The sequence below is a fragment of the Pelmatolapia mariae genome, linkage group LG7 (assembly GCF_036321145.2).
Source record: "Pelmatolapia mariae isolate MD_Pm_ZW linkage group LG7, Pm_UMD_F_2, whole genome shotgun sequence".
NCBI lineage: Eukaryota > Metazoa > Chordata > Actinopteri > Cichliformes > Cichlidae > Pelmatolapia > Pelmatolapia mariae.
The window spans coordinates 5,204,417-5,215,657 of NC_086233.1; the positions used below are offsets into that span (position 1 = coordinate 5,204,417).

General features: G+C 39.2%; 1 protein-coding gene across 1 annotated transcript; it reads left to right on the top strand.

Moving 5' to 3' along the window:
- The first annotated feature begins 624 nt into the window (after positions 1-624).
- tmem231 (transmembrane protein 231) lies at positions 625-8,753 on the top strand. The gene is made up of 7 exons (XM_063480485.1): positions 625-1,031; positions 1,951-2,117; positions 3,377-3,505; positions 5,007-5,150; positions 5,852-5,933; positions 6,021-6,126; positions 7,738-8,753. The coding sequence occupies exons 1-7, from the start codon at positions 893-895 to the stop codon at positions 7,898-7,900; spliced, it is 930 nt and encodes a 309-aa protein (XP_063336555.1). The 5' UTR covers positions 625-892; the 3' UTR covers positions 7,901-8,753.
- Positions 8,754-11,241: the final 2,488 nt, after the last annotated feature.

The following is an 11,241-nucleotide window of genomic DNA, read 5'->3' on the forward strand; positions in this document are numbered from 1 at the left end:
CTATTGTGTACAATTGTATATTATGTAGCAATTAATGTCTTATTTTAAGATGAAAACTACCACACAGAATTTCATTATGTGACTGCATAGTGAAAAATAAAGAATATTTAGATTGGCATGCAAAGGGAAAATGCAAAATGAACAGAAAGTGATAGAAGAAACCCAACAGACACGTGTTCGCAGACATACCCAACTGAAAACAGAGGCAAATACAGGAATTGGCCTGAAACAGGTGCAAATTGACTAGATGCAAAACGACCAAGACAAAAAGTAAGAGACACAAAACCTCCTCAAAGAGAAACTAAAAAATAATTAGACCCCCCTATCCTCAAAAAGATTGAAAAAAAAAAAAAAACCGCAAACAACTTGAAACAGACACAAAAAGGACCGCAAAGCGAAGCAAACTGACGAAAACGGTGATGAAATTATTCAAAAGTCAAAATTACAAGAAATAAATGCAAAATAACCACAAAAATATAGAATCCCTGCCTGTAATGCGTTTTTGCTTCTGTACACGTTTTGTGTGTGTGTGTGTGTGTGTGTGTGAGTGTGTGAGTGACCTCTGCTAAGCGTGCTCCTCACCGTGCTGGTATCGCGTGAATGCAGCACAAACGCGAACACTGGCAGCCATGGTAACCGCCAGACGCTAAGCTAGGAAGGAACATGGCGCGGTACTTCGTGCTAACATAAATAGCATGTTAATTCACTGTGTTTTTGACCAGTGCCCTACTAGAGTCACTTCATTACGGAAGCGGTTAGATGACTAAGGGATAATTTGTGCTTGCTTAGCATTTTATTGTCGGTTTGCCCACGCTGATCCTCCGAGGGCTTTCCGTCGCTTTAGCATCTTTGCTATCTGGAAGACTGAGCTGTTTATACCTCCAGCACAGTTATGGCTTTCTATGAGGTGTACTCTCACCCGGCTTTGATTCGGTACAAAACGAGCGTGTGCACGAAAGCCACGCTGTTCCTGGTTGTGGTTCTGTGCCTCACCTACATCCCGCCTCTGCTAGTTGCTTACAGAAGCCAAGGTACAGAAACTCTGCATGTGCTCTAAAAACTACACCCTTTAACAGCCACACATGCCACGCTAATAGAAGCAAAATATTTGTTTGCACGTCACTCATGGAAAAACACCCGGGTTGCGCCACGCCATGGGATCTTCATAGTTGTAAATAATGTTAGCTGGTAGGGCAAAATCCTGTGGCACTTCCTCTATTCTCCCAAGTCTGCTAGGTATCAAAGCATGGCACAAGCCATGAAGTTTTAAATTACATTTATAAAACTCCCGATTGAAGCTTTTATACACCTATTAAGATTCATTTTGCACTATCAGACTTCTTTTATCTCTGTCAGGAATCACAGGCTCCTGGTTTCTCTTATTGCTCTCGTATGACTGTGAAACATATGTTAAAACGCTTAATTCATGTCTGCTTTAAACAGAAAACACATAGAAAGCATTGTAGGTGGTTGTTTGATTGCATCACAGGCAGTAATTATTTTCATGTTTATTATTACAACTGATAAACAAGTGGTTGGTGTTGTCCGTGTGTAAAATGACAACAGAGGTGAAAACAGAAGCCTTCAGTGACATCATCAAGCTGCTGCTGTTTTCTAAATGAGAATAATTTAAGAAAGTTAATTTAATATTATTTTCACTGACTTTGAATACAGCATGGAGTTGGAGCCAGACCGGCTGATTTGGGTGTTTCAGAAACTGCTGATTTACCGGAATTTACTGGGATTTCCCCACACAATAATCTCAACTCCAGTCTCTTGACCTCCAAGGAGTGGTCCAGCAATTTATTTATTTATTTTTTCCAAATGGGTGTTAGTCTGATTTATTTTGCATATGTTTGTAATTACACCAAGTAAGTAGTTGTAGAAAAATGAACAGTTTGAATGGTACAAATACATGCTCCTTGTTCTCAAACTTGTTTTTAATTTTAGGTTTTTGGATAAAAAGGAGCACTTATGAGGAACAGCCAGTTGTGAGATTCCAGTATCAGACTCTGCTTGTTGCAGCAACCAGTACTCGGGGAGAATATGTCGCCTGGAGCACCTTCCCCCAACTTAACAACATGCTAGGAGCCAACCTCCGGATTCCTGCTGTCACTGTAAGAATGTGTTCACAACACGCCACTCAAATCAGCACGATGCTTAAGTTCTCTGGTAACAAACTACAGCAGAATCGATCCTGTTTTAATAGAAGACATGATATTTAAGTAATGAACTAAAGCACTGTGTTCACAGTTGATTTTTTTTAGCAGATGACTGGATTGGATTAGATGAGATTAGACAGGTAATTAGAGTTTATGCTGAAATCAGAATTTAGAAGTAAGAAACTTTGCCGTGGTGTAAGCTTCATTTTCATGCTCATTCTGTGTATTTGTGTATGCTGCTTTTCACCTTAATAAGTGTGCAGAAGGTTATTCTGAAGGAAAAGCAGAAACAGCAGAAATGTGACCAAAGTGGCTGTTAGTGAGTGCATCAGTGTTTTTCATCAGTAGGACAAAAGCAGCAACTTATGGGGCTGAGAAATGAAGTTAAGGCCAAAGTGCCAAAAACATGCAGTTCCCCTGATTCCCTTTTGGGGCCTTCTCCAAGAGTAAGCCAGTCTCCATAGACTCCCATTTAGTGCTGTGGGGAGTTTTTGTCAATGTCACAAGGTTGCTGTTGAATTTCATTTATGTGGCTGAGCCATTAGCTTGCTTTGAATTAGGAGGCAGCTTTGTTAAGGCGAGTGTGTCCAGTGAAGCAATGTTTTTCAGGTGGGCCAGTTAAATGTAAATTTTGCTCGGTTATCTCAGGATGGTGGTGCATGAGATGCAGCTTCTTGTTCTTGTTTTTAGTAATTATTAAATTTATTTAATGCAATATCAATATTTGGTGTCCTCATGTTGATACAAAACTGCCTCACAAAATCAGTCAGTATAGAATAGCTGCAGATTTTGGCATTTATGTATTGGCTTAAATTTTTTCAGCTCCAATACGAACTTGTAATAAATGTACAAAAACATTAGGTAAGTCTGCATTGTACCATCACAAAAGTACTGAAAGGCCTCACATGGCAATTACTTTGATTTTCTTATTTCATACAATAATTAATGATTTCACTGTGTGTAATACATTAGAAATGTCAATGTTATTTTTCCTTGTAGTCCAGTTGCTCAGTGAGCAGTTTGAGTTTACTGTCATTGAAAAGCTGGAAAACGTATTAAGTAGCAAGCCCTGGTTTAAAAAAGTGTCTGTTCCTGCATAATAAACATCATGTTTGTTACTGTTTATACTGAACAGTGAACAGTGGACAGATATGATTTTTTTACTTTTAATAACAGTAGAGTCTGCTTTGTTTTTCTGTGACTGCACTTTGCAGGTGAGAGAAGAGGACCAGAACCAGGATGGGAAACTGGACCTCCTGGTCTTTCAGCTGCAGCTTCCTCTGAAACCCAATGAGCAGGTGTACAGCATTCAGCTGCTGCTCACCTTCAGCTACCAGCTCTTTGTATGTATTCCACAGCATTACCCACTCGCACAGACGCTCCATGAATCTATTAAGCTAGTTAGTGCAAATTAAAGGTTGCACATTGGGCCATAAATAACATGGTTCACCACTAAAGATGCTCCAAAAAGGCACCAACAGCAATAAGATGGCCAAGAGGTCCACGTTACTGACTTTAGATAGTTTAGGTTTGACCTTTCCTCTGTAGGACACACCTTTTAATCAGACAAGGCTTTTCTACTAACTTTAAACCTGAGAAGGAGCCATAAAAAGTTTATTTCTTTCACTTACGAAACTGATGTTATGAAACGTGATAAAACATGTGAGGTAATGGTGGGGCTGGAGCTAAGAGGCACAAATCACCACGTGATTTTTATCAGTTTTAGTAGCTTTGAGGATTTTTAAAAGCCTTTTAAGCAGTTTTAAATGTCAATATTTCTCTCACTCTGCCTGCTAAAAATAGATTTAAAGCTGCAAGCAGCGATGAGAGGGCCCCCACACCCTGGCGTATATCCAGGTGCGCTGCGGTCGAGCCATGCTGGACACCTATGCCCACTAGGTGGCGATGGAGAATACCATCTAATGATCTCTGAAGCATATCAGGTGTTGAACCACAAGTGAAGACAGGAAATAACCTACTGTGTATTTCCTGTCTCCACTAGGTGGCGCCATAAGTGTGACCTAATATTGGCACACAGATGTCTCTAGACTCACATCGAGGCTGTGAAGTTTGGGACATACTGGACGATGTTTAACTGAGATTTGACAATGTCGTGTCCTGTGGCGAATGAGTGAAAATTAGCGTGTCGCCACGACCATGTCTTTTCGTGAAAATTCAAAAGCTTCATAATTTAACATCACTGAGGCCTTTCGATTGTACTCACCAAAGCTCATGTAGATCTGATAAAAACCCTAGGAGGAGTTAGCTAACGTACGAGGCCTGAAAATGGACGAAATTACTGCAAAATTCCACTTTAAATTAAAAATGGCTGACTTCCTGTTAGGTTTAGGTCAATGGGCCCCTGGACTTTTTGGTTTTTTCATGTTATACATGTTTACCAAATTTGACTCATGTAGCTCAGCTATGTGTCTGTAGTACTTCTTAATAGCCAGCGTCGGTGGTGCTCTAGAGCCATTTTGAAACGCTAAATCGGTAAAATATGTAAATTTTATGTAAATTTTCACCTGATCTGAGGCGTATGCACAATTTCACGAGTTTTTGAGCCTCAAATAGGTGATTCATTTGCCTGAATATTGATAAACAACAGAGCAGCTACAATAACCTTCACACTTTTAGTGCTCGGGCCCCAATTATTACATGTGTAAACACATTTTTCCAGACAGGTAATAAATATTACCTGTTTAATAACAGGTATTTCAAAGTGCTGTAAATAATAAAATGTGGCCTTCGGTGTGACAGCGCCACAGCAGGGCCTCCAGGACCGTCTACGGCCAGTGGTTCAGCTAAAGCAGAGCGTAATATTTGTTGTTGTTGTTTTCCCAGCGGATGTCCACCGTGGTGATGCAGAGTCTGGCATACATGCAGCACTCCTCTTCTGTCCCCGGAGCTAAGCTGTTCATCAGCGGAGACCTGAGGCTGCAGCAGAGAACGCCTTTGCCTCACAGGGGGCTCTACAATATTTATAATGTAAGAGGACACGGGATCACCACCTTTTTCTCTTGCTACACCCTTTAGAGTAGATGAGTGCTTTGCTACCACATTCTGAGCCTGGAGCGGAGCAGAAAGGCACTTTTAAGATCTGATATCCAAAAGGTTCGTGCTTCAGTGGTTAGTGTCATTGTAGTATGCATGTGTTTGGTTTGCTAACAATGTTTGCTAATGTTAAATTAAACACACCAACCACATCCCAAGCGTCTTGCTTTATAAGAAGGATCATTCACAGCAGAACAGTAGCTTCTTATCTTTTCTGTCTTCTGTAAAGGCGTGTATTTGTTAAGCCTCTATGTGCTGCACTCACTACCACTGTAACAGCCCACTGAACGCGCTTTTAAACTGGGTGTATACATGATGGTGTCAGAGAAGCACCTGCCCAAATTTGTATCCATATGGTGTCATTTTTTAGAATATGTGTGACTTAGACATCCACAGCAAATGTAACTCCACATAAAACAAAACAAATCTGCATAAAATACTCCTGAAGTATTTATCTAAAGTTTACTTCAATATCAGAGTAATTCAGCTAGTGATTTTAGCCATCGAAATAACCCCGTATAAAAATATATTTGCAGTACACCATGCATCTTTGCTGTGTCACTGTTAATACATGCTATGGGGGATGATTATACGTTAATGTGCTATGTTTTCTCTTCCTCCGCGTTGATGCTAAGGTGTCGGTGATCGATGGCTCCAGCCCTTTTGCGAGTGCGTATGACCTCGAGAACATAATCAAGAGCTACCAGAACAGAAACTGTGAGTTGACAAAGGCGCTGCTCTTGTTCGGTTTGATGTGAATTTAGTCAAATTTTGCAAATGTGTATATTTTTTTTCCTGCCACAGTGACCACAGTGCTGTCCTGCCCGATCCCCGTGTGGACTATAGGACGAGCTGCTGCTGCTCCCTTTGAGCTTAAAGCTGAAATCCGCTACCCTGTGGAGGTCATCAGATATCCTTTTGATAAATACATTAAAATGGACATGTTTGTTTTCACATAGAGTAACCTTCAAAAAATATATCTTTGAATACTTTCTATGGATAAGGTTTATTTAAGGTGGAACGCTGCAGGCAAAGCATGTTTTTTTCATGCACTGCTCAATTTTGAGCTTCCGAGGTATTTTATATAGTCTTGTCAGTCCTCTGACATGCTTTTGAGATGGTAATACAAAGGAAATGTCCAGAACACACACTGAGGTGCTTGTTTTACACCTCTGGTAATGCACATGTATGTAAATTACTGTCATTTTCCAATACAAAGCTTTAACAGTTGTTGTCTTACACTCTGACATACTCTTCTACATCATTTGCTTACACCAGAGTTTCCTGTTTTATTCCTGCCTGTATCGTGATGGTTTGCATGGCCTTTTTGGCTTTAGAATATGGATTTCATTGTGTATTTTCTGATTCATGAAGCGATAAAGAGAGATCTCAAACACTACCTCTATAAAAACCTTGAACTCATTTGGAGGTGATCCTTCATTTGGACATTTGTGAAACCTTGTAATGTAAAAAATAATTATAAATAATTTAAGTAAACATTCTGTCAGTATATATTAGCTCCATGTCTCCAGAAGCCCAGAAACATTTCATAATAAAAAAGAGGTTTATGATACACTGAGTAAATGTTATCTCATGTAAGTAGACTTTTATTGGACATGTTTTGCACAGCAGTACTGTACAGCAGTACTGTACATGCAAAAAACTGGAAAACATTAACTAACATCAGAAGTCATGACATGAAAGTTAGTCATTTGAGGTAAAGGGAGGCTGTAATTCAGCCTCTTATTCAGCTCCGTTTGCATGATATTAACATTTTATGTCAGGAGACTGGGATGTAATTTTCTTTGTCCCATTCAGTGCTTTACTTATTCACATGCTAAACTTTGCTATGAAGTTTTGGGTGAAAGATACAGAAAAGTCAGGTAAAATTCAGAAACTTGTAAAACACGAGTAAAGAAAATTTAGAGCAGGGATGTTAAACTCATTGTTAAACTCATTTTATACAGTGGGCCACATACAGCCCTGGGGCCAATGTTAAGTGGGCCAGAGGTGTTAGACTCCTCTTTCTGTCACTGTACAGAGGTTTAACTGCACATTTAATCCTGGAGATGTCTTAATATAAGAATAAGAAGTGCAATTACAACATTACATTTACGTCATTTTTCTGCACAGTAGAGAAATGCTGCTCTGGTAATTGGAACAGATGTGTAAAAGTTAAAAGAAAAAGTTCTGGTAGTTCATTGTTCTGACTGTCATGTAATTACACTGAAAAAAATTCTGTCATTTAATTGTTTATATATTTTACTTAATTCATTTGGTGTAGTGTGAATGACCTTAAAAGAGGTCATTAGTAGTAGGAGATGCTGTAAACCGTGCCAAAATACAGTTAAAAATTAAAAATGTGTGCCCTTGCATTCACATTTTCCAAAGCAGTCCAGAGGCCCAGACTGGAGTCTTTGTTGGGCTGATTCTGGCCCTGGGGCCTAATGTTTGACACCCCTGATTTTGGGGTGTGGTGTCTAATTTTTGTCATTGTTTCTGCCTTGACTTCTCCCTCCACCTATCGTCCTGGCTTCTGGGAAACCATCAAATTTGCCTGGATTCAATATGTCAGCATCCTCCTCATCTTCCTCTGGGTCTTTGAACGCATCCAGAGATTTGTTTTCCAGAACCAGGTTCTGACAACTGTCCCAGTCCCAGTGGGAAAACCCCACATGTCATGATGCAGCGGTAGTGCTTCGACCTCCTTATGCAGCCTGCCCACAATCTTCTTTTTCCTTGTTCTTCTTTGAACTTCCTTCTGCTGTTGCCTCTCTTGTGTTAACTCAGGTTTACAGTTAACAGTAAGTACTGCCCCATCATCGTCCAGAAAACCTGCTTTGGTGATCTGAAACACATTCACACATTAGGACCAGGCAGCATCCTCGCAACACCAGTACAAGCAGCATCCATGTTTGTCACACTGCTGCACATTAAATTTTAAAACTGCTTTGATATTTGCTAGAAAGCAGAATCAGTCTGTCTTTTGTTGCACTACAGGAACTTAAAACACAAAAAGTAGTGTCTGAAAGGTTGGAGACATTCAAGGTTCCTTCTTTTGTGCAGAGACAACAGTGCGCGTAGTGCTGACTGACCTGTGCTGGCACAACTCAACAGCTGCCTCTATACGATAAACCAGAAGCTGTACGACTCACAGATGTCCCGTTATCTCGAACGCCCATGGGCGTGGCAGTGTTGAAAACAAACTGTCTGTTGTAGTTATGGCAGTTTGGAGATATTTTTTTTGAGAAACGGTTAGGAGTTTCTGTATGAATGAAATCCCATGTAGGAAATCTTGAAGATTTTAAAATTTTATTTCTTTTTTCTTGGAGCAACCTCCTCTAATAAAGCTGAATAGTTGTTTCTCTGAAAAGTGGATCTTTTTCTTTCTGCTGCTGTTTTCTAGCAACTGTTTAGGAAATATGAGAAGAGTTTGTGCTATTGTGTGAGTGTATGTGGCAGAATTGTGGCATAATGGATAATAAATATTTTTTACAGTTTAACTATGTGTGTCTGCTTTAACCATAACGTGTGTGTGATGATTTCCTAAGAAATTAAAACTAAAACCTGTTTTTTAAAAAGTATTCAGACTTTTTCTGAAGCAGCCTGTTGTTTTTTCATGTTTTGTGACTTTTTCAGGAAGCCATAACCCCAACTCACAACAATATTCATCTTAAGACACTTTATATCATAGGGTTAATAACCAATGAGCTAATGATCTCCTGTGTAAAAGCACTTCAAAGGAGTTCACAACAGCCGAGCTAATGGAGGGCTGCCAGTAACCAGAGATCATAAATGTGCAATCCTAGCATGTGAAATACCAGAAGGAACTAAGTGTGAGAAAATGAGATAATGTTAATCATGAGGTTCAAAAGAATTAATGGTTAACCTATCATCAGAATATTTAGACAGAGCAAATGGCCAACACAGCTTGAACTGGCTGAAGGACGATTCTCTCCATGTCTTGGAGTTGTCCAGTCAGGACACAGCCCTAATCCTCAAGATTAGGACAGAAGAATTTTTCTTTGTGTGTTAGGAAGCATTCCTGGTGGTGCAAAAACCAGTTTCTCATTAACATTTACTCTTGGAAATAAAAAGGTGACGAGCATTTGATGTTTTATTACACATGCCCTTTAAGCTTTGGTGCTTGGAAGAGGAGGAGGAGCAGTGTGTGTTGCTGGTTGGCTTGACCGATGTTTTTGTAGCAGTCCAAGCTCCTCTGTGTCTTTCCCCTTTTAGCCATTCAGGGCTTTGCACAAACAGCAGATGTTTTTATTCAGTGTGCGTACAACATGGACAGCCAGCAGACTGTGAGCAGAGTGGTTTAGAATGGCCAACTTCACTTTCAAGCCTTTTAATATGTCACCAAGTTCTCGCTGTAAATTGCTGTGCAAAATTCATGAAACACCCCCCATTTCTTTATTTGTTGATAAGAAAATGGGAAATTGGGGCAGCGATTTATTGATACATCTGCAAACATACATGGAAATACAGATTATAAGGCAAAAATAGAATCTGTATAAATGTAAGTTTGAAAGTCAATATTTAGTATGACAACTTTTTAAACCAAGTATATAGATAGTTTGGCTTCTTGACAGCATTAAGAAAATTCCTGATCAGGCTTCAGTAAACAGTAGATGAATTGAATCCTAGTCCTATTTTTTAAGGACAAAATCTTCAGATAACCCTTGTGCACTTGTCCAGGTTCCTTAAAACTTTTAATGATACAGGTGCAGAAACACTGTTTCATGTCCATCAAACTGTGTTATTTTGGGCATTTTTCATAGATTCAACTAAATAAATGGCAACAAATGATGTTTTCTGAGATACACTGCTAGTAACAAAATGCCTAAAGATACAATTTAAAATTGGTTCTTTACTAAGTTGTCTGTTATGTGTAGTAACCACACTGGTTTCTACACACACTGATTTCTACACACTGGAAACCACACTGGTTTCCACACATCAAGAGACTGAGTTAGGAGACTTTTTGATGGTTGAATGATTTACAGATCGGTGTTCAATGGATTTAAAAAAGTATTTTCTGAATGCTTAAGAACACTTTTACACATTACAAGAAAATCTGGCCCATTGGAAACAAAGGGTGGCTTGAGACATTTGCACAGTACTGTATCTTTCACACTATTAGCAGGCTCTGTAGTTACTTCATTTTGACTTTGGGCGTATAGCCTGCAGTACTGCACTCTCTTCCTCCCTGTGACTCACCCTCCAGGGAGATGTTTTTAATGTGTGTGTGTGTGTTTATGTGGTTCTGTACCAGAGCATTAGCTCATTTAAACCGATCAGTCAAAGTTTGTGCTGGACAAAACCATTTAGTAACACCCAAGCAGCTCAGCAACTTCATCTCAGAAAGATCATGTCTAAACCATTCTGTAGGTACTACATTTTATTCGTTCTCAAGGTCAGATTTTCTGGACATATCGATAAAGTCTTGGCTCGCTTCCTGTTGATGTCATTATCTTTATCATAAACATGCTGCATGCTCTTATACAAGAAAAGAAAAGGTGTTGTATTATCAACTAAACTTTACCCAAGAGACACAGAGACGACACCTTGCTCCTATATTTGTTTAATGTTTCATATTAGTCAATTAGATACATTTTTTTAAATTGTTTTTTGCATCGCAACATCTGCTGTGCCTCAGTGAATGCAGGATGTTCAGATAATTCCATTTAAAACACAACAACACCACAAACATAAAGTAGAATATGTGACTGGAATATTATACCGGACAATCAAAGAGGCCACATTCCTAACTTAAAACCTTAAAAAAAAAATCAAATGGGCGTGTTTTTCTGACTAGGATGCCTGCTTAGGTCCCAGAAGAGAGTAGCTTAAGAGAGGTGGACTGCTGTCCTCACAACCTCACAATTTTTTCTTTTTATTATTTCATTCATTATGCTGATGATTTGTGACTTTCTATGCACTGACAAAGTACAGGAACATATTTAAAGGAAGACATTAGCAAAGAAAAAGTGGGATAGTTAAGGAGATGAAGAAAACT

What these genes read in the sequence shown, in the direction of transcription:
- tmem231 (XM_063480485.1), top strand. Translation starts at nt 893, where the DNA reads ATGGCTTTCTATGAGGTGTACTCTCACCCGGCTTTGATTCGGTACAAA. An exon ending in GGCTCTACAATATTTATAAT is followed by an intron (nt 5,151 to 5,851) that starts GTAAGAGGACAC and finishes GTTGATGCTAAG; the next exon opens with GTGTCGGTGATCGATGGCTC. An exon ending in GAGCTACCAGAACAGAAACT is followed by an intron (nt 5,934 to 6,020) that starts GTGAGTTGACAA and finishes TTCCTGCCACAG; the next exon opens with TGACCACAGTGCTGTCCTGC.